Genomic DNA, 22,833 nt, shown 5'->3' with positions numbered 1-22,833 from the left:
AGTTGATTAGAGTGTCGTCCTACACCAAAAAGTTGTGGGTTTGATTCCCGGTCAGGGTACATACCCAGGTTGCGTATTTGATCCCCAGTTGGGGTGCATATGAGAGGCAACAAATTGATGTTTCTCTCTCACATCAGTGTTTCTCCCTGTGTCTCTCCTTCTCCCTTCCTCTCTAAAGTAAAAAAATAAAATATAAAAAGAATAAAGAGTGAGGAAATAGAAACCATTTCTCCATATGTAAATGAATATTGGATTTTTAATTTACATTTTAGCAAATTAAAATCATCAGAGCTCCCTTCCTTCTTCAAAAGATGGAGTAAAAATATCCTTTTTCCTTCAACTCGTCTTCAATACCTACGTGAAATCACTCCTGTGTGTAAAACGCTGGGCTAAGTCTAGTGGTATAGAGATTAATGACACTATGGACAGCAGAGGCAGTAAGTCATGTAATCAAGGAGTGAACAAAATGCTTGGGGAACTCTGAGGAGCATGCAATTAATGTTATCTGGAGGAGCTAGTGAAAGCTTCACAGAGCAAATACCATATTCATATATCTTACAACAAAAAAGGGATTGGGGCCATGCTATTTTTTCCTCCCTTGAAATGTAATTTAGAAGATGAATCGTGGGATACATATCACAATAAGACAAGGGAAGGGGGAGGGGGGCAGTTCTCTTTTCTTTTAGTGCGTTTTCATGCCACCACCGTGTCTTTAACTTCTGCTCAGTGGTCGAAATATTTTTAGCCACAGGCTTCTTTCATGTGAACTTTTCAAGGCCAGTGCTAATGTATCAGTAAAATGAATGGCACATTTAGTACCGTTCCTCTCACCTGGTGTTCCGTTCCTACATGCGCCCGCCCCTGTGATGCCATGCCCTACTTAGGTGGGTGGGAAAAGGAGGTGGCTGCTGAGTCTATTGCAGAGCGGGAGGGGAGGGGCGGCGTTCCGGAATCTCGTTCAGTGTGAGGCAGCCCAATCTTCAAGGTCAAAATACTGTTCCCAACTTCAAGTTCACATCAGTGGTCAGAGAAAATTTTGTCTGTAATACGTTCTGCAAAAGAGAACAGTGTTTTCTCTAATTTCCCATCCAAACCAAGAACTTGAACTCAAGTAAAAAAAATCGTATTTTCTTTCTTATAGCCCTACTCAAAAAAGGAGAAAATATATGGAACAGTTAACTCAGGGAAAGGGGAAAATACCCCAAACCTGAATGTAGGATGACTCTAATTTTAGTTTTGAGAACAAAACACAATCCGTGAGTCACCCCTTCCTGCTAATGTCCATGTGGAGTTGCACTGATGCAATGAGAAACCTAGTCCCCACCCCGCCAGGCTGTAACTCGAGAGGGACAGCCCTGCTTCCGGTCTTTATGGAGTGTCTTCACTGGCTGCTGTACCACGTCCCATGGCCCCATCTGTGCGCCCTTAGTACGTGGCACATTAACGTTATAGTTAGTCTTCTTTTTGTAGCTCCCACACTCCCTGTTGTTCATCAAACTCTAGCCACAGGGCGTCCTTTCTATACTTCGCTTAAGAACACCCCAAGTTCCTTCTGTCCTGGACTCACAACCGGTTTCTTAAATGCCTTTCTCTTGTAGCCCTCCCTACGCTCAAGTATCACCTTCCACAGCTACTCCAACACCTTCCACCCTCACCCAGCCTCCGGTGCCCTCCATCACATCACCCTCTTTATTTGTTTCATACCATATAGTACAGTGTCACATTATTATTTTCACATTTCTCATTAAGTGATAAGGTGCTATGGTGTGTAAATTTCTCCTGTAATTTCACTTAGGGATTAGTTTTTAGCAAAATGGGTTTTTAATATTTGATTTTTTTGTGTAAGAATACTTGACATGAGCCCTAACTGGCTTGGATCAGTGGTTGAGCATCAACCTGCGGACTGAAGGGTCCTGGGTTTGATTCCCAGTCAGGGCACATGCCTGGGGTTGTGGGCTCAATCCCCAGTAGAGGGCATGCAGGAGGCAGCCAATCAATGATTCTCTCTCATCATTGATATTTCCATCTCTCTCTCCCTCTCCCTTCCTCTCTGAAATCAATAAAAATATATTTTTAAAAAAAAGAATACTTGACATGAGATGTACCCTCTTAACAAATTTGTAAGTGCACGATACATTATTGTTCACTTGGGTACAATGTTGTACAGCAGATCTCTAAGATGCATTCATCTTGTTTAACTGAAACTATATGCCCATTGACCAGCAACTCCTCCATTTCCCACACCCCCAGCCCCTGGCAACCACCATTCTACCACCTCATTCTAGGAGTTTAACTATTTTAGATTCCTCGTATAAGTGGAATCATGATAGTATTTGTCTTTCTGTGACTGGCTTAATTCATGTAGCATATGTCCTCAAGTTTCATTCATGTTAGGACATATTGCAGAGTTTCCTTATTTTTTTTAAGGCTAAATAACATTTCATTGTATCTATGTTCCACATTTTAGATTTTTTATCCATTTATGGACGTTTAACTTGTTTCCACATCTTGGCTTTGTCTTTTGTTTGTTTTTTGTTTGTTTTGAGCTTTACTCTTGTTATTTAATTATTTTCTTTGGCTTTTTGTTAACAGTTGCAATGAACATGGGAGTGCTCATGTCTCTTCAATATCCTAATTTCAATTCTTTTGGATAAATGCCCCAAAGTGGAATTGGTGGACCATATGGTAGCTCCATTTTTTATTTTTAAAGAACCTCCATACTGCTTTCCATGGTAGCGACACCATTTTGTATTCCCACTAGCAGTGCACACAGGTTTCACTTCCTCACATCCTTGCCAACATTGTTGTCTTCTGTTTGATGTTATGTTTTTTAGTTATTCAGTTATTAACTCTATCACCCCTGGTGAGAACATCGTCATCATGTGACAGGGCCTTTGTCTATGTTCTTTACTCTCTAATCCCAGTACCTATAACAGTGCCCGACACAGGAGGCTTTCAGTAATGACTATGTTGAATGGAGAGCAAGCAAGGGTACTGGGCCAACTATATCAGGATGAGAGCCCTGATGACAAGGGAATGAGCGAATTCCCATTTCGTCCTCCTCACTGTTCCCATTTTTAGTGTGTTTATCCTATTTTAGAAAAGAGTGGGAAAGGAGAGCTGGCCGAGTGACTCCAACAAGGCCTCCCATGTAGGCAGGTACCATGCTGAAGGCACCATGATGCAGAGTCCAGCCCTCAGCTTTCTCAAGTCAATCAGGAAACAAATCTTTCAGTCAATGTGTTTATAATGTAGTACAGAGCTGGCATTCAGAGCCCTGACACTAACCCCAGCCGAGGCCATTAATTATTAGCTGTGTGGCCTAAGGTAAGCCACCTACTTTTTAAGGAGCCATGGTTTCCTCACCTTACAATTAGGGGTTGGGACTGGAAGGTGTCTGAGCAACCTCCCAGATCTGTGGTTCTTAAGCAACTAGTGCCAGTTACTCATTCACCTGTGAGCTTTACCTAGAGCCTGGGTGGGTCCCCTAAGACACTTCCTCCTGCCAGCAGGTCAACTGTGGAGATGAAATTAAAGCTGCAAGGAGAGCTTGACGAGCATAACATTTAGAACTCAAGGAGCGAACTGTTGTCAAGGAGTATTTCTATGAAGCTATGAGAAGTGACATGATGAATTCTGCTCAAAATCCTTCTGCGCCCAGAAAGAGAATTAATATTGAAAGACTGGATGCAAAACCTACATCCAAAGCACGGCATCCTCCAGGAATGGGAACACTGGACCAGAAGCATGGCTTCTTCGGCTATTCTTTTTCTTCAACCTTTTATCTCCATCCAGTGTTTAGGTCCCAAGGATTAGCTTTCAACTGTCTTTAATTTACTCATATCCATCTTTTATTTACTGGAGCCAAACTGATGACATAGGCTAGGGAGCAAGATCTCAAATGCGCCTATGAGATATTGATATAAATATCAGAACTATATTTTCCAAACTAAAAATAATCTTACAAAGGGAATGTTTTTTATGACAATATTAGGAAAGAATTTTCAAATTGGGACTCTCCTGAAATCATACATTTGGTAAAAGATCCTTTCAAAGTGCAAGAAAGACCAATAGATTTCAAAGTAATGGTATAGTAAGCACATTGGTATAATTTTAGACTCCAACAAACCCTAAGAAACTATGACTAATATCCAAGAGAGATATCCCCACTTATCTGAAAGGCTATTAAAATATTCCTCCCTTTTCTAATAACATATGTGTGTGAGGCGGGACTTTCCTCAATACTTCAACCAAGATAACAGATTGCAATAGATTGAATGCAGAAGCAGAGATGAGATTCTATCTGGGTTAAGGTAGACATTAGAGATTTGCAAAAGTTTTTAAAAAATGCTACTCTTCTCACTAATTTTGTTTTTGTTTTATAAAATCTATTTTTCATAGAAATTTATGTTAACATAATTATATTTATTATGAAGTGAATCGATGGATTTTTTTTTAAATGTTTTAATTTTTAATATAGAACATATCAATAGATAGAACCCACGTAAATATCTCTTCAGAGCGTAAAAAGGTTCTGACACCAGCAGCTGGGAGGCGCTGCCTGGGAGCGAGCGCTGTACTTCTGCACAAAGTTTACGGCCGGCCCTGAGGTGTCTCACCTTCAAACAGAAAAGGACACATGAAGATCCCGGATATTTGGCGAGAGCCTCTAACATGAATGACAGAAGCAAATGTGATCAGAAAGAAAGGAGCTCGGCCATAACCAAGGAGCAGGAACAAAACGTCCAAAATAGTAACGACAGTATCATCCTTGGAGATCAGAGGTTTTACCTCCTTAAATAAGAACAGACACATAGGGAGAGCTTTCTTTAAAAAAAGAAAAAAACATCTGAAATGGTATCTAAGAAACAAGGTTTCCAGCACAGGCGCTGGGTGAAGGGCGTCGGCAGGATGGTGTTGGGGAGAGAACCCCGCAGACTCGGAGGGCCGCCTTTTCAGGTGGGAGCGGGAGCACAGAGGGACCAGGAGGTGGTCACCAGAAAAGAATGCACCCATAGATGATCTGATGTTTGTACACAGTGAGAGGAGAGTTACACTCTGGTGAAAAGTTTAAGGATAAATTAGTGGTGTGTACTTAGATACAAAGGAGAGAGAGAGAGAATTTTAACTCCAGGGAAACATGGTTATATAAGAAAGGAAATGTAATTATGGTGTCCTGCAAGGCTCATGAGAATAATATTTATAATGCAATAAAATCTAAAAATGTAAGCTCTGACTTTAATCAAATTTCATAACCAAACTCATTGAGAAGATGGAATGTGGGCAGGTTTGGGGAAATTCAGAAGTAAATACCATGCAAAACTGAAAATAATGAAAATGTGGTGTCAGCATGTTTAGAAACATGGGTACATGCAGCAGACACGGCTACAGTGGAACATGCTTCTAGATAGTGGCAATGAAGGTGGGAAACAGAACGCAAGGTTATTTAAGTTATTAAACATGTAGTGCACAGCTAATTAAACACTCAATATAGTAAAATATGTATTAATACAGCAGTGCAATATGAAAATGCGTTAACATTTACACTGAGAATGCCCTTTGACCCAGCAATTCCATTTGTAGAATTTTATCCAACTACGCGAAATTAGTTAAATGAATTATGCTATTTTTACCCAATGAAATATCATGCTGTTACTTCAAATAAGGAATTGTTTAAAAAATAATATAGATTTACATCTAAGAAAAGATCTTTTCTTCCCTAGCATATCTTTCCTCTAGAGCACAACCTTTGTTTAAAATTTTATATTTGTTAGTGTGATAGAATGTCCAACTCCTCCAATGGATTCCAAGCTCCAGGAGACCCAGGCCAGAGACTGTCTCTGTTTGCTCACTAATGTATTTGCTCTTGGTGCTTGCACAGTCCCTGGTGCGTGGAACGCTGTTTGATGAATGAATGCGTGTGTGTGAGCACCCATGGCGACAGTGAGACACACCTGGAAGACGTAAATGTTGGTCAGAGCTTATCTCTGAGTGGGAGAGTTACAGATCAGACCAAAGTTTAAATTCCTGTCCCTTCATGACCTTGGAAGGGCCTTTATCTGAGCCTTGGATATAATGACAATAGGTCCTCAGTTATCCAATTAAATGACGCCTTGTAAAGGCCATATAAATGTCTAAACGCCTAAGACAGTGGTTCTCAACCTTCCTAATGCCGCGACCCTTTAATACAGTTCCTCATGGTGTGGTGACCCCCCCCCCCCAACCATAAAATTATTTTCGTTGCTACTTCATAACTGTAATTTTGCTACTGTTATGAATCGTCATGTAAATATCTGATATGCAGGATGTATTTTCATTGTTACAAATTGAACATAATTAAAGCATAGTGATTCATCCCCAAAACAATATGTAATTATATATGTGTTTTCTGATGGTTTTACTCGACGCCTGTGAAAGGGTTGTTCGACCCCCATAGGGGGCATGACCCACAGGTTGAGAACCGCTGGCCTAAGGTATATAATATGCCCTCAACCAAAAACTACAATCTAATATTTCCTTGTTTGTTTGTTTGTTTATTAGTGGACTTTTGCAAGATTTGGAAAACTGTGAAAATGATCCTGTGGCCATAGCAGAATGTTTTGTGTCCAAGGTAAGCAGGGTTCGTTTTTCTGAGCCAACAACACAGATACAGAGCACAGATTGTTTTCATTTTACCGTTAAAATGACCTGTTTGTTCCATGGTGGGTGAAGTTAGCCACTAATCTCACTCTGGCTTTTTTTTATTTTTTTTATTTTTTATTATTTTTTTTTTTTTTTACCAACAAGGGGAAAAATAGACTTTCCCCAATAAGTTAGGAAATATTAACTTAGTAGTTGTCCTGGAATTTGTATAGCAATTGTATGATGTTACTCGGCTTTCATAGAGAAAATCTTTAAATTTGGGAAAATTAGGGAATAGAAGAATGTTAGAAAAATAACTAAATTTAAAATACTACCAGACCAATTAGACTATAAATATTTTATGTATAATATATAGGGCACTAGCCGAGGCTATATAATTATCATTGAGGGGCTAAATAGAAGCAGAATTAATCTCTGACATCGTAACAATGTATTCTTATTTTCCTACATTTTTTCTTAACCTGCATTGATGGCTTAGGAAAACACAAGGAAAGGCATTTGACTTTTAAAGCTTAAATGGCAGTTGGTGCGTACTCTGTGCCCAGAGAGGAGATAGAATTCTGAAACATACAAGGCAACCCTTTCCAACATTATTTTCTGGATGTACATATAGAACCCGATCGTAAGTTTCTCTGAAAAATTCAACAGCTTTTGTTTGGAAAACCTCTAGCAGAAATGGTTTTGCCGCAACACCTTGTGTGATTTCTGCAGTTGTGGTTTCACAGGTACAAAGGGTTAAGCAAAGCTCAGTGCTTTGGGATCAACCAAGAATTAGCACCCCTTCTCAAGCTCCAGAGTCTAAGGCAAGTCCAATGGGAACTCGGAGGTGTGTCCCCAGCCTGACCTGGCCCCAGGCTTGCCCCACGGGGTCATGTGCGATGGCTGCAGATCCATCCAGAGGCTTTGGACCCAAGCATAGCACTCTGGGTTGTATTGCAGTGTGGTTCCTTAAAGGCAGCTGGCGGCCTTGTACATAAAACACTCCTGACTTTGTGGGTGGGTGTGGGTGTGGGCGTGTGAACTTGTGAAATGTTTGTGCACACATAGCTGCATACAGTTCTTTTCACAAGTTGCCTGTGTCGTAATTAATTCTCCTGAAGGGTGGGAATAGGAAAAAGAGAAGGAAAATGAAAGCAGGAGAAATGGGTCAAAAGATATGCCAAGTATATCAAAGGAGATATGTTAAAGTAACCGCAGCACATAAACAACACCGAGGCTTTTGGAGACGTTTGGGCTTTTACTGGTAACTGTAATCACAAGTTGATTAAAGACGGTCCAGCATATGCTTAGCTCCGGCTTAATTATTCACATAAAAGTCTGTTTATGGGCCACGTTGCCAACTCCCAAATCTCATTTTTCATTGTAATGGTGCCAGGTTTAATTAGAAGACCGACTCGGGCAGTCCACACGCTCACATGTGAGCAGGGAACTGTGAGGGGGTGTTGGGTCCTGGCACGACCCGCCCTTCACTCAGCACCCTGACATTCAGAAGACGCTGCGCTTTCTGAAGCCCGAGCAGCTGCTCAGCTCCGCGAGGACGGAAAATTGCTTTAATTGAGAGGCCATTAATGAGAGAGGCAAAGCTGGCGGTTGACTTGGGCTTTCATCTGAGGCACTGGGGCCTGCACAGATTCACCTTTGACCTCGCGCTTGTGGCCTGAGCGGGTTACAGAAATCCCTACTGACAACCGGAGAGGGTGCGCAGGTCTTAGCTGCTCCTCGCAGAGCAGAGTGCAGAGGCCATTCCCCGGAGGGACAGAGATGAAGGTCCCTCCGGGCAGGCCAGGCTGCACCCCGCCCCCCCCCTCCTGGCCCCGCGCTGAGCATTCCTCTGCTCGCAGGACTCTAGAAACACCCAGCAAAGACTTACCTCCATTTCCTGCCTTGACCTCCACCCTCTTTTCCATCCCTTATCTTGACTGTGACCTGGGCTGACCCTGGGTTACAGTTAGCAAGGAGACAGTGTGTCTTCAGAGATCCAATGCCCCTATCAGCCTCCTCCTCTCCCTTGATGCGTGGCCTGCCTCCCATCACTGCCTTTCTCCCTCCAGTGCCCAGACATGCACACATGTGTGCACACACACACACACACACACACACCCCACACACACACACACACCCCACACACACACACACACACACGCATACTTACTGAACGTATCCCCAGGAAATGCTGGTATCCCATATTCGTGTCAGGCCAATGTCACCTTACCCATGTGCTCTTTACACATGAAATCTTTCTCATTGTGTCCAGGGAAACTTTATAAAATAAAAAATTTTAAATCTAATCCTACTTGAGTTTATCAGGAAGGATTCTAAATAAAAATTCATTTTAAATCAGAAAAAAAATGTATTTAAACCATTGAAGTTCTAAAAAGTAAAATAAAAGGCACTATGGAGAATAATTCATTGGCCTTGAATTGTTTATTCTGACTCAGAGAGTTACAATCAAAAATATAAAAACCTAGCTTCTGCCCCCTTCCCCACCCATCTGCAAACCCCTTTCCCTCAGCCATCTAGGGAAACATTTGTCAAGGACCTTGAAATTGACCAAAAAGGTTATTGGGTGCCTACAGTAGAAAACCTCCCATTGCCTTCAATGGAAAAAAGCTTAGGACGGCTCCTTGGAGGAAATAAAGCCTTAGTTCAGTGTCAAAGGATGCTCAGTAGCTCTCCAGTGAAAAAAGTGGGTAAGACAGACAGTGGGCAGACACGCACAGCTCCTTTCATTGGCTTTGAATTAAATTACAAGTCTGTCAATTACAGATCACGGATAGCAATAGAGGATCTTGGCCACAGACATGCCAATGGATACTGCCCCATAGAAAGATGGTTGATTTCTTTACTCACCCATCTCTACAGAAAAAGCCACGTTTGTGTCTTTTGTAAACGTATTTCAGCATTCCTCACTGATCAAAGTGTGATACTTCTATTTCTTCTTTGACCCAGTTGTAATATCTTACCACCTTCCTCATTAATTAAGAGGTAAAATAAAATCTTTGACGGTGTTCATATTATATGTGTGTGAAAGTCATGGTTCTACCTTTTAAAATAATTATCCTTTAAGAGCAGGAAGTATTGATTGAATATTTCCCCATATTTGATTGGATGGCTAAACATCTGAAAGATTAAGACATTCTAGGGAGCGTGGAATGTGACCATAGCAAAAGGCAAGAAACCCACAGTGGTTAGTCAGACATACTGCACTGAGGCATTGCTAACATGCCAGATCCGTACAGGTGGGAAGACTTAGATCCAGCTGTCAAATAATTTCCAGCTTAGCCGAGGAGAGGGGATTCAGTGGTTCAACAAGTATATCCCAGATGAGCACAATATGGCGCCTGTGCTGCAGGAACTCACAGCCTGGAGTGGGAGATAGACAGGCACATGGAACATGTCACTATCCTTTGGGAAATGCCACAAGAAAGGTAAGTCTTGGATTTTGTGGAAGCCCAGAGCAGGAGCGGTTGCTCAGCCCAAAAGCTTAAGGAAGGCGCCTTGGAGGAAATAAAGCCTTAGTTCCATGTCAAAGGATGCCCAGTGGCTCTCCGGTGAAAATGGTGGGGAAGACAGTGAACAGACAACTGCAGACAAGCTGCTGCTTTCTCATACCCTGCACATGCTTCTCGCGTGACATTTAAATCACCCACTTCTGTTTCTCTCCCACACTGCAACTCCACCGAAGGTCTGTGAGCAAGCACCGGGGCAGAAACCTTCTGTCCCCCCTCTTCCTTCCCCCTCTCTTCAAATTTCCCTAACACGGCAGATGCTTGATGAGTGTTTATTGAACTCAAGTGCATGTGGATTCTAGATATGACACAAAGTGGATAAAAAGGCGCAGATGTTTGCCACAAGGGCTCAGGAGGCGGGCTCATGTTGTCGGAGAAACAGATTTAAAAGCTTGTGGGCTGTTTATTTGTATTGTTTTTAAGTGGCTGATGATGTCTCTGCTGTTTTGCCTATGAAAGTCTCTTTTGTTGCCTTGCAGAGTGAAGATTTCCACATTTACACCCAGTATTGCACAAACTACCCGAGGTAGGCTGTGGGGGTGCGCGGCCATGTTTTCCTTCGCTTTCAGATCATCTCGAATCAGTCCGTCCAGTGGATGTTGGTGTCGGGCGTTATGTGGCTGGCACTGTGCTGAATGCTTTGGGAAAAGTGGAAAACCCGCTGAGCCCAGATCCCAGGGGTGCCCCACGCTGGTCCGTTCAGGCTTTGGGCTCCCAGGAGAGCTGCTCTAGGGAAGATCATGAAAGACCCTCCAAGAGACCGAAAAGGTTGCGAGGTGTCCTTCCGTGGAAAACTGAATAAACCCGTCTTTTTTGCTAGACGTCTTGTCTAGTAACTCTTTTGTATGTGTGCCAGGTTCCTAAAAATCTCCGAAGGACTACCACTGAGTGTATATAATCTGGCTGTTTTTTGCTGTCAGTTCTATGAACTAGGTAAGTTTTATGGAGTTCAAAGAAAGGAAAGATCATCAGTTTAGGAGAGAAGAGAGGACTCACGACCTCACCTGGATCACAGCCTCTGTGTTGCTTACTTGGGGAGCGCTGGCTGGGCTGTTTAGGGAGCAGCCCCTAGATCAGTGGTCGGCAAACCACAGCTCGCGAGCCACATGCGGCTCTTTGGCCCCTTGAGTGTGGCTGTTCCACAAAATACCAACTTCTGCGCATGGGCCACGAAGTTTCAATCGCACTGTACATGCGCGCCCGCACGTGGTATTTTGTGGAAGAGCCACACTCAAGGGGCCAAAGAGCCGCATGTGGCTCGCGAGCCGCAGTTTGCCAACCACCGCCCTAGACCATCTGTTGACCATTTCAGTAAGGCCTAAGACCATGGGTCACACTGACAGAATTTCTTTTTTGTGCAAAAGACACTTATTAAGCACTGACTGGTTCCTAATCACTGGGCATAATGCTGTAAATAGAAATGTTGCTGAATTTAACTTTCACAGCGGCCCAGCGATATCCACGGATTAAAACAAAGCAGATCAGCCATCACAGTGTGGGCCCACAGTAGGTCCTCAACCTGTGCCAGCTCACCACCAGCTGCCCCATCCCCCTCATGGGTGAAGCAGTGAGGCTCCGATGGATTTAGTGATTTTACAAGGGTCAATAGTTCGTGAATGGCCCCAAGAGGATTCTCTAGCCTCACGGCTCATGCCACTACATCTTTGTAGAGTTTCTGTAACTTTCTGAACCCTCCCCCCCACCATGCCTTTTGATGGTCAATTTTCCCACATGATCCTTGAGTTGTTATGCCAGGGGCCAGACAGGAAGGTGAGAGCCGGGGAGGTTTTATACGCTCCGTGGCCAGTCGTGGTAGAGACTTGTCCCTGAGAGTCAAGTGGGTGGTGGGCCCCACGGGGAAGAGCAGCCAGCAGGCTGAGCCCCTAATGCTGCCACCGTAGGAAGAACGAATGGCGCCCCTGCTCCAGTAGCCCCAGAAAGCCAGTGTGGAGTCAAAGGATATCGGACTGTGGCGATCCATTCGGTGGGTGGCCAACATACCTTTCCCAGGTTTCCCTAAAAACCAAACCAAGCAAACAGTTACCTACAGATTGGCACCTTTATCACACATGCATGTCTGTAGACCCACCCACAGTTCACACAGTTTCACTTAAGCAATGTTCTCTCCTAGAGTTTCCACATCTATGCTGAGGGTATCAGGAAACTGTAGGATGCCCCAGCTAAATCCATGGTGAAAGCCAGCATTGTCCCACACCCTCATTCAGAGAAATCACAGGATCAACTTCTCAAAACTTCGTCCTGAGGGAAAGGAAAAGCCACCCAAACTGTAGAACCAACAGAGCTCTGGACCCAATGATGGGGCTCAAGGGCACTGGGTGGGGGGGGGGGGGGCTTTTTGGGAGATTCCTTCTGTATAAATCTCATTCAAACATGTCATTTGGAGAAAGAACTTCTGAATTTGTAATTTGGGGAGTTTATATATTAGGATTTTTTTGACTTAGTAATAAGAAAGGAGAGTACAAAATAAAGGCTTCTTTCTTCAGGGTCAAGGGAAAGCCAGAATCATTGGTGCCAGACGTTTTTAAGAGTCTGTCACTCATGGAGCGGGGTTGAAAGCTCAGTGCAGGTTGATAAGAAATAGGAGCTATATCCCTCGCCTCAGGCAGTTTCTAGCCTTCTGAGGGTCAGAACCCAGTTGAATGCAGTAGTGGAAGAGCGAGTTAGAGAAGATCAAATTAATGAACACAAGTGAGTACAGTGCAAACTCAGTAACGTGCAGTAAAAGCAAAACATACTGATATGAAGAGGTCGCACATCCCAGTGAGCTGAGTTAGGGACACTTGGGGGACGTGATTTCTTATTTTGAAGAAAACAATGTGTTAGCGATGCCTCAAAGACATTCTCAGAAGAAAAATGTTAAAGCCATTCTCAGTGAAGCAGACACATCCAGTTCTTGCCCGACTCTGTGTTTTCATCTTCATAGAAGGTTTCCTCTCGTCCCCTTGTCTCCAGTCAGTTTGCTCCTAAGGCCCGAGCTTCCCTTTCCTGTCTTAAGCCAAGATGCCAGGTGTTCCGGCCCATCTGACAACCTTTCTTCCCCTCAGATCCAAGGCTGGTGATAGTAAATGTCACCAGCCACCTTCTTCATACCAGTCACACCCCAGTGATTTCCCTGGGAAGAGGCACGGACGGGCCTCCCTCTCTCCCCGAGGGCTGCCCGGACACAGTTGGGTGACTGTCCTCAGATGTCCCCCTGTGCCCTGGAGCGCAGACTGCTCACAAGTGCCTTACCCGCGGACAAGAGCTCCAGCCTTCTGAGGGCCAATGGCCACTGAGCAGCTGATTCTGACTCTCAGGAGCCTGATAAAAGTCCCCCGGTTACATGATAAAAAGAGTTTTTTAGGGGGAAACAAACCTACCTGAATAGACATTTGTCAGAGCAGATGGCTCCAAAGGGATCCTAATAGCTTCATGGGGAGACCTGCATTTCCAAGGAGTTCTGTTTTGTTGTTTGGCTCTGTCTGATTTTCTAAATTAATCCTGAAAACAGATTACTGACTTGGGGAGAAATTACTTCCACCTGCTTCCTTCTAAGTTATGAGACCTAATATTTTAATTTATGTGTGTGTGTGACTACACAAGCCCACTAGCTTGCTTTATTTATGAGATTTGAGCATTGTTTCAACCATTCCCCTGGGATACTTAGGAGCCATCCATATATATATATTTTTAATTGATTTCAGAGAGAAAGGGAGAGGGAGGGAGAGATAGAAACATCAATGATGAGAGAGAATCATTGAAGGAATCATTGATCAGCTGCCTCCTACCACGACCCCCACTAGAGATCGAGCCTGTAACTCGGTCATGTGCCCTGACTGGGAGTCGAACCATGGCCTCCTGGTTCATAGGCCGATGCTCAACCACTGAGCCACAAAGGCCGGCCTGGGAGCCATCCTTATTACCTTTGGGGGAGCTGGGATGGAGAAGGCATCCTGACCCTCTTTTCTAATACACCCCTGAGCTGCACTCCTTACGGAGCAAGGGTATCCAACTGTTTCAGAAGTGTCTTTAGAATAAGCAAAGCCACATGGAGGCGCAAAGAGGGGTCTGTTCAGAGATGCTCAAAGGGAAGTTGACCTGCGGGACCAGGTCTCTGAAGACTTGCACTTAATGCCATGTAGTCTGTGCATCATACAAAGACGACCAGCAGAGGGGCATCAATGTCCACCATGGGCTGGATCTGCGGGGCGAGGGGCTCCTCTTTCTCAGTACAGAGGTGCCCCCTCCTTGCCCTCTAACCTGTGGAAACTGAATACAGATGTGTGGTTTGAGCAGATGGGGTTCAATTGCTAAGCCATGTGTCCTCGTAGGGGCCAAATCTCTGGAAGGAAGGAGCTTGCTGCTTAGAGGCATGTGTCTATGGGTGGCCATCGCTGTTGGGGTGTCTTTCTCTAACTCACCCACCCAGAGAGACAGCTTTGTCTCACTTACCCAGAGGCCTTCTTGTCTAGCTATGGCTCTGTTGCTTCCCTGCCATGTAAAATTTGAAGACCTGTGTTAAGCGTTACAATTTAGATAAAAATCTTTCTTCTTCTTCTTGCAGATCTGTGGCTGTGCTAACTGAGTGCATGAGGAACAAGACCCTGGCCAAGTTCTTCAGGGAACGTCAGGAAACTCTGAAACACTCACTGCCTCTGGGGTCCTATCTCTTGAAACCAGTTCAGCGGATTCTCAAGTATCACCTCCTTTTGCATGTAAGTTTTCGGCCTGCTCTTGAGTTCGTTCCAGAGGATGGGGATTTGTGTGTGTATATTAGATTTAGGGGGAAAAACATCAGAAAAGGCTGGGGACATATGGAAACGTTTTTCCACACTCATACTTTACAACTGACTAATCTGCTTTGAGGAATTAGAGATATTTATGTTCGAGGCCTGCCGCCCCATTGACAGCAGCTAAGTACAGATTCAGTTCAGTTCTGATCTGCCGGGCTCAGGAGCACCTCATGCTGGCAGTGACGGTTCCAGGCAGCGAGCGATCATCATAATGAAAAACAGGTTTCTTGTGTTTTATTTTACTTCCTTGAGCCCAGATTCAGTAGGCAGTGGGCAGGGAGAGCGATTGGTCTCAGATCGGCTTTTGTATGAGCAAGGAGCAGGGGCTGAAAGAGGAGAAGACAGGTGAGCGGTGTGATGACGATCTTTGGGCTGGGCTTAACATTGCCTCAGGGTATCTTTTCTTTACATCATTTCCCGTTATTTGGACAAAATTCAAGGAAGCTTTAGAAACAAAGGTAGACGTAGCACTCATATTCTCATTTCTTATCTAAGGACGTTGATAGAAGTGGACAAAAGTTGTGTTGAAAGTAACTTTTGTGCTGTAGGTAGAATTGGATTGCCAGTGCAATAGGGGAAAGACAGTGTGCCCAGTGGTTAGGGGCTGGCTCGAGGGCGAGACTGCCTGGGTTCCCATCCTATAAATCGCCCAGGTGCACTGTGGCTCACAGGCAATCAGTAAAAATAAATTATTATTGGTATCGTATTATTTTTGTCCTACATTAAAATTTTTTCTTAGGAAGATTTTAATTCAGAGTTCCTCTCCATATCAACATGTCTGCAATTTGTATGTATCTCTTTTTAAATGATTCCAGGTTTCTAACTTGGATAATCATTCCAGGCTTGCTCAATTCACACACCTAACATTTTAAGAGCCCTTATATTCCTTCTTTACCAGGACTTCCTCAATTTAGTCTGTTTGCCCGGGTGGCTCATCTTTGAAGAATATCGTGTCCAGTGAAGCCACATCAGGGAAAGTACTTTAATTGTCAAATTGATGCTCACTTCTTAGATTAGTGGGATTTCAACATGTGAATTTTGGGGGAGACACAGACATTCGGTCTATAACAGCTGGTAATGAATAAAAAAGGGAAGAACAGTGGTTAGATTATTTGAAAACTAACTTCTGGTTGCCTTTGAAGTATTTTTTGCTTTTATTGTTTATTTAGAGAGTGTTTTTTTTCTCTGTCATTCACATCACTTCAAAGTTGTGTAGCCATCCGTGAAGATCCCACAAGAATACGCACTGTACTCTGGAGACTGTTGTTGATGAACAGATTGCCTCTTGGACTAAAAGAAAAAATTAGTTGTTTTTTTTTTAACTTCGCTGTTGATGTTGAGCTTACCTGGGAGTTGTTAGTTTGGAGATACAGTTTTAAAGGACCTTTCTGAGTCTGGAAGGGAGATGTAAATCCCTTTCCAGTTTCTACCTAGATGGAAAACTTAAATACTCAGTAAAAGTAGAGATTTATGAAATATGACTATAAAATAATCTTTATAAGTTATACCATAAGATTCAACCTCCACCCATTAGCTTAATGAATATGCATGACGAATGCCATGGAAATGATCTAATGGACTATACTGTCTTCCTATGTTTTACATATTTACATAGGATTACCGTTATTTTTATTTTAAGAAGATAAAGCTTAATTTAATGAGCCTTTATTGGCCACCCAGCTCTCTGGTAGGCCTTGTTGAGAAGATAAAGGACAAAAGGAACTATGCCGTCGTCCCTGGCGTTACACACTTAGGATTCTTAGGGGCATGTGTCTTATGTGCTGGAAAAAAATTGGCGCAGAGATTGTGTCCCTTTCCCATCTCCCTGGCATGGTGGACCCCAGTGCTAAGCTCAGTGCTGACCATCAGAGCAAGGATTTGAACCAGGAGGTCCTCCTCAACACACTCAAAGAAGGATTGTCTTTGGTGAACTTCATTTGGGCTTCAAAGCCTTGACTACATGCAAGCGCACTTGCTATAGAAGTGGTGTGTTGTTGTTGTTTTTTTAAGGTACTATCCACTGTATTTTCAAATCTGTTACGTACTAACTCCTGTGTGAGACCTTTTACTTTCTCTGGGAGAAAAGTAATAAGTATGTTTTCCATCTTGTAAGAGTGAGAACTATATCACATTGGCCACCAGGAAGCTCTGAAATTTCCAAAATATAATGTCAATTCTCATATCTATTATAATCACTAAAATATCTCTATGAGATTTGATGGCCTGTGTACATCTTTTGTTTTAACTTGTTTGTCATGACATTTTAATCCACTTTTGTCTTCCTAGCTCCATTTTCTTTCCTGTCTTACCATTTTGTTGTAGGTATTTCTGATAAGTTATCTCAAAATCTTAAAGAATGATGTCACATGTAAATAAATAAGCAAAAATAAAATATGAGGAACTAATCATAGAGGTACCATTTGTATCATTGACAAAATGGGAAGCTTTGAAAAGTAACGAATTTGAGGTTTGTTTGTCTTTAAGGAAATAGAAAATCACCTCGACAAGGACACAGAGGGCTACGACGTGGTGCTGGATGCGATAGACACGATGCAGCGCGTCGCCTGGCACATCAACGACATGAAGCGGAAACATGAGCACGCAGTCCGGTTACAGGTGAGCCTTCGAGATGGAGGTGCTGCAGGTGTGCTGACTTCTCACCGTTTTCTAAATCAGATATTAAGGCTGCTCACGTATTGCCCGTCATTCATGGTCTTCATCGGAGTTCTTCCTGAAGAAAGATCGGGACACTGATAATGTTGATCATTGTGTATTTAAGAGAAAGTCCCTTGGGAACTTTTAGATTAATAGTCTGCTTATAGCCCCTTCCACGATCTAAGTGAAAAATTTGAGTCTCCTGAGGCCTTATGTTATGTTCATTACAAAGAAATAATTCTAGTTGAAAGCACCTTTCTCCAAGTTGTTAAAGGAGTTTGCAACTTCTATTCCTCTGTCACTAGTTCATGCAGAGCCTTGAGGTGGTGTGTGTGGTATTGGGACATAGAACAAGGAGGGCAAAGTCTGGAGCCAGGTCCTTTGCAATTTCATTTGGGATGAGACCCACGGCTTTACCTTAGATTCCTCATTTTTATAAATGAGACAGATGAGCATTTGCTAAGGTTCCTTCCAGCACCAAAATGTTGAGCCCTAACCCCTGAAAACTTTTAATAGGTGCTAAGCCAGTGGTCACATCCTGGATACCTCAAAAGATGACCTATTTTTAAAAAGAAGGTGGTGCGGGCCCAGAGGGAGTCTCAGGCTCTGGGGTATCCCTGGAGTGAGGCATAAAAGCCCAGAGCGGCCCCATGTTCTCAGCACACCTGTGCCTGACTCAGGAAAATAAAATACATTATTTGGCCCATAAGTCTGAACAGAATTCTACGTTTCATCGATAGGCAGCCAGAGGGTGGTGTGTGCAACTGACTATCAAAAATCAAAGGAAGGCGAGAGCCTAAGCCTCCAGGCCCTGTCTGGCTCTTGTGGCAGCAAGAAAGGCTTAATGCTTCTCATTCAGATGTTTGTGGACGTAATGTCAGGCATAACATCTATTGTGTTTCCCACAATGGCTAAGTGACTGGCTCTTCATGGCTTGTGAATCTGTTTGGCATTCTGAAGACACTGCTGCTCAGGCTGTGGCTCAGCCTTACCTCCATTCCTCTCCATTTCCACTTCCCCCAAAAACGTTCCGGGTGTCTTGTGTGCTGCCTAATTAGATGCTGTTTGTGGACATTTTCATCTTTCAAAGTAATAAAATCAGCTTCATTAAAAAAGATTGATAAGGATGTACAGTAAATCCCAAATAAAGTCAAAGTCATGCTGTCAGTTTGTATTCAGCAAGTTCCATTCAAAACAAAGAGACGAAGAAATGTCCATTTTCTTTCCCCAAGTAAATGGGATGAATACCAGGAAGTTTCTGAGAAGGTGGGTCTTGTATGATTTTCCCACGGACTTTTCTAGTAGCTTTGAGTTTCTGATATGTGGCAGGGTCTCCCGTTTCTGGGAGAGGATTTCCAAGTCAATCGCTCAGAAGGGTTTTGTCCAGAGAATGGGGGGTGAGAACATCAGGGAGGGATGCCTATCTGAGAAGGTCTCATACCAATGGCTCTTCCGTAGCTTCTGAAAGACATAACTGCTGCAGCCAGCCATAGGAGGGGGGTATCTAGGAATGGAGGTAACTAATTGGCAAGTCATCAACTAACAACTTGCTTCATTTCTGCTAACCCTTAAGTGACGCCACCCATAAATGTAGACTCATGTCATGGATCATTACACACTGTTAGACGCAACGTAGATATTTAGATGCCATTCTTGAGGCTCAAGAAATGGGCCACCGTGCCCTCGCTGCCTTGCCTGCCCACCTCCTGTTTAATCACGTGGGACATTGACCTTTTTGCAGGAGATACAGAGTTTGCTCACTAACTGGAAGGGGCCAGACCTAACCAGCTACGGGGAGCTGGTGCTCGAAGGAACCTTCCGCATCCAGCGGGCCAAGAACGAAAGGACCCTCTTCCTCTTTGACAAGCTGCTTCTCATCACAAAGAAGAGAGACGACACGTTTACGTACAAAGCTCACATCCCGGTAGGTCTGCATGTGCGTCACGGGCAAGGGCCTGAGTGGCTGGCCCGCTCTCTTCCCCGCGTGCTCACCCGTCTCGCTCTCCCGCTCAGTGTGGCAACCTCATGCTCGTGGAAGTGATCCCCAAGGAGCCGCTCAGCTTCAGCGTCTTCCACTACAAGAACCCCAAGCTGCAGCACACCGTCCAGGTAACAGCAGCCCCCCCCCCCCCCGCCCCTGCCAGGCCCGCCCTGCACCCCGGGCGCCCTGCGCCAGGCAGCCCTTCTCCAGCCTTCTGGCCACCTGGTGTGTTTTGCATCTTGGGGGGTCGGCGGGGAGGGTCTGAGTCTGGTCTGTGGTGGCGGCGGGAGTTGTCTGACTGCCCCAATCTCCTTCCGTAGGCCAAGTCGCAGCAGGACAAACGGCTGTGGGTTCTGCACCTGAAGAGACTGATCCTGGAGAATCACGCGGCCAAGATCCCAGCGAAGGTGAGACAATGAGGCCAACAAACAGTAAGACGTAAAGACATTCAGGTCCTTGTGGGGGCAGCCCCAGGAGTGAACTTCAACTGCAAAGTAAAGAAGAGTGAGAGCAGGGATCCACCAGGGACCAGCTGAGCCAGCCATTTATTCTGAGAGGACTCGCATGTAGGGACACTGTGGAGAGTTTTTGTTTCGTTTTTTTAAAATGATGTTGTTTTCCTTTTGGACGTGAAAGAAGAAAAATACAGAGGAGACGATAAGTACATTTCTAGAGAACGAGTAAACACTAAAGAGAGCTATGAGGATGAATCAAAGTGCACGAAGCACCTACAGTGACTAAAGCTGGCTCCGGTCCTGTGGGAAGGTGAGGGGACCCCGGCCCAGACGTGGCCATGAAGGGGTCTGCAGCCAAGGGAGCTAGCCCTGAATTACATAACTGTTTGCTAAACATAATGCATTAATGAAGGTATAAGCCAAGTGTTGTGGGAGGGTAAAGTGTTGAATTACAGTTGAGTTGGGAAAGAAAGTGCCTTTCAGAATCGAAGAATGAGGAATATTTTCATTAAGTGAGGGAAGTGGAAAAGGAAAACCAAGCCGCGGGAACAGCATACACAAAACAGAGATGCCTAGGGGGAGGGGCTGAGTCCCAAGAAGATGGAGTTGGAGGTGAGGCTGGAGAAGTGGGAGGCAGACAACTGGGCAATAAAGGGCTTTGACCTCACACAGGAGGAGTCTGGATTGAATTGGTGACGGTTTGGGAAGAAGGGTATGGCATGGGCTGCCCCGTGTTCTCAGAGTGTAACTTCGGGAACAGTGTGGCAATGAGTGGGAGGAGTGAGAGTAGAGACAGGAGAGGAATTAACAAGCCACCACAATCGTCTAGAAAACAGATCAGGGGCACTGCCAGGGAGCCACAGCATATGAGGGGATGCAAAAACCCATTGTGGAGGCAGAGAGAATAGGATTCTGCCCACCAAGCATGAGGAGAGGGAGAAATAGAAGTCAAGGATGAGTAAGGAGTTGGGCCAGGAGGATGGTGTTGTGAGCTCCAAGATAGACTGCGAACGGGAGGAACGGGTTGGATGGGAGCGAGCGGGCTGAGCGCTGATACATGTGCAGGGGCAGGTCAGCTGCAGGTGGCAGCTCAGGTCTTGGAAGCTGCAGATCGGGAGGCTCTCTCCACCCAGACAATAACTGAAGCCCTGAGAGTTGATAGGAGGGTCCATGATAGGAGGGCCCATCAAAATGTGGGAAGGAAGAAGAACGCTTGGGAATCCCAACAACTAAGGGATCTGCAGTGGGGTGGGGGGTGTAGAGAACATCAAAGGAAGAGTAGCGATGAGGTAGTAGGAAACCTGGAGGGAAAAGGTGAGGTAACGAAGGAAGGGAAGACTCTCAAAGAGAGGGAGCTGAGTGACAGCCTCAGATGCTGCTGAGGTCAAACCAGAGTCCAACAGAAACGAGATACCAGATTCGCTCACTGAGAGACAAGGCGAGGCTGGAGTGGGCTGAAGAGAAAGGGGAGAAAAAGGAGCAGACGGAGTAGGCTTTTCTTTTTTAAAACAGAGTTCAGAAAAGACAAAAGCTGGTAGTTTGAGGAAAGGTGAGATCAAAGCAAGACACTGTTTGTAGGTGAAGAATGCCCTGGACATAAGTAAACAGAGGGGAAGAAGACGGGGAAACCGGAGATGGGAAATAAGAGGAGGGATCCTCTCGGAATGTGACCCTGGGAGGTGGCAGGGTGGGATCAAAAGCTCAGGGCTGGGGGTCAGTTTTGGAAACAGTCAGAAGCACCTTCCCGGGCTGAGCGAGAAGAAAGATGAAAGAATAGAGAAGCTTTGAGGTGGATTTGAGGGAAGGTCGAGGGCTTGGTTTCACTGAAAAAGGGGGTGATGTCACTTACTGGGTGAGTGAAGCAAAGATGGGCTTGGTGGCTGAGCGAAAGTGGGAAGGTGCAGGACTCCCGCCCAACACAGTAACCTGGGAAAGGTGTCTGAGAGCCCCGGCAGCTGGCCACATGGATCAGTGCGATGAGCTAATTTCAGATGACTCAGACACTAGTGTTGAGGCACCACGGCGCACCTGGGTTCCCCAAGGGTGGGGATTGGTGACAGGGAAGGTTAACAGGGCAGGAAGGCGGGGCGCTCGTCAGCACCGATGCAGTGATCCAACAGGATTTGCAGGCTGAGCAGACGGTGAAATTAACTGGGAAAATAGACCTGGGTTGAAGGAGCCCCGGCCTGGTAAAGTGAGAGAACAGGTTCAGCAGGGTGACAGGTGGGGAGACGGAAATGTGGGGATGGATGTGGGATTGAAGAAGGGCCCTTTAGAGGCCTGCCTTGTGGGCAGGGCAGATGGAGGCGGCCGTAGGTTCTGGGTGCAGCTCCGATGGTGTGTTGCTGTTCTGGAGTGGAGGGAAAGGTTATCGGGGACCGTGTGGTGAGGAACTAGGGGGAGGATTATCCACGTGGATGGTGAGATGGTCCGTGCTGGGGCAGGGAGGAGTGAAGTGGGGCAGAAAATGGGGGGATGATCACAAGGGTAGAACTGGGCGGGGACTAAGTAGAAATGAGATTTCTCAGGAAGGAGAGAGCCTGTTTTGCTCTTTGTGTCGTTTGAAAAGCATCTGCAGCCCCGCTCAGGGGCTGTCAGCAGTGATTATGTACCCAGGAAATGAGTGTGGGGAGGTGTGTGCCTTGAGGCATGAGTCTCATTTCAGCAGGTGTCCCGAGATGTCAGGGAGCTCATGCGGACAGGTGACTGCATTCTCCTCGTGGGTAGTCATTTGGTTGCTGGCCAGTGCCTCGCAATGAATGTGCTCTGAGCAATGGCAGTGGCTTTGATAGGCCCCA

General features: G+C 45.0%; 1 protein-coding gene across 3 annotated transcripts in view; it reads left to right on the top strand.

Moving 5' to 3' along the window:
* The window catches only part of PLEKHG1 (pleckstrin homology and RhoGEF domain containing G1), a 193,312-nt gene that overhangs the window by 148,589 nt on the left and 21,890 nt on the right, over positions 1 to 22,833 (top strand). For all 3 annotated transcript variants that reach the window (XM_059700026.1, XM_059700024.1, XM_059700023.1), the window contains 7 exons: positions 6,541 to 6,610; positions 10,631 to 10,677; positions 14,716 to 14,866; positions 17,429 to 17,560; positions 19,341 to 19,523; positions 19,613 to 19,708; positions 19,901 to 19,987. In XM_059700026.1, the coding sequence (XP_059556009.1) occupies positions 6,541 to 6,610; positions 10,631 to 10,677; positions 14,716 to 14,866; positions 17,429 to 17,560; positions 19,341 to 19,523; positions 19,613 to 19,708; positions 19,901 to 19,987 (766 nt within the window). The remainder of the gene's footprint in view (positions 1 to 6,540; positions 6,611 to 10,630; positions 10,678 to 14,715; positions 14,867 to 17,428; positions 17,561 to 19,340; positions 19,524 to 19,612; positions 19,709 to 19,900; positions 19,988 to 22,833) is intronic.

The sequence above is a fragment of the Myotis daubentonii genome, chromosome 6, assembly GCF_963259705.1.
Source record: "Myotis daubentonii chromosome 6, mMyoDau2.1, whole genome shotgun sequence".
In the NCBI taxonomy this organism is placed as follows: domain Eukaryota; kingdom Metazoa; phylum Chordata; class Mammalia; order Chiroptera; family Vespertilionidae; genus Myotis; species Myotis daubentonii.
This window is presented reverse-complemented; position numbering and strand designations above follow the sequence as displayed.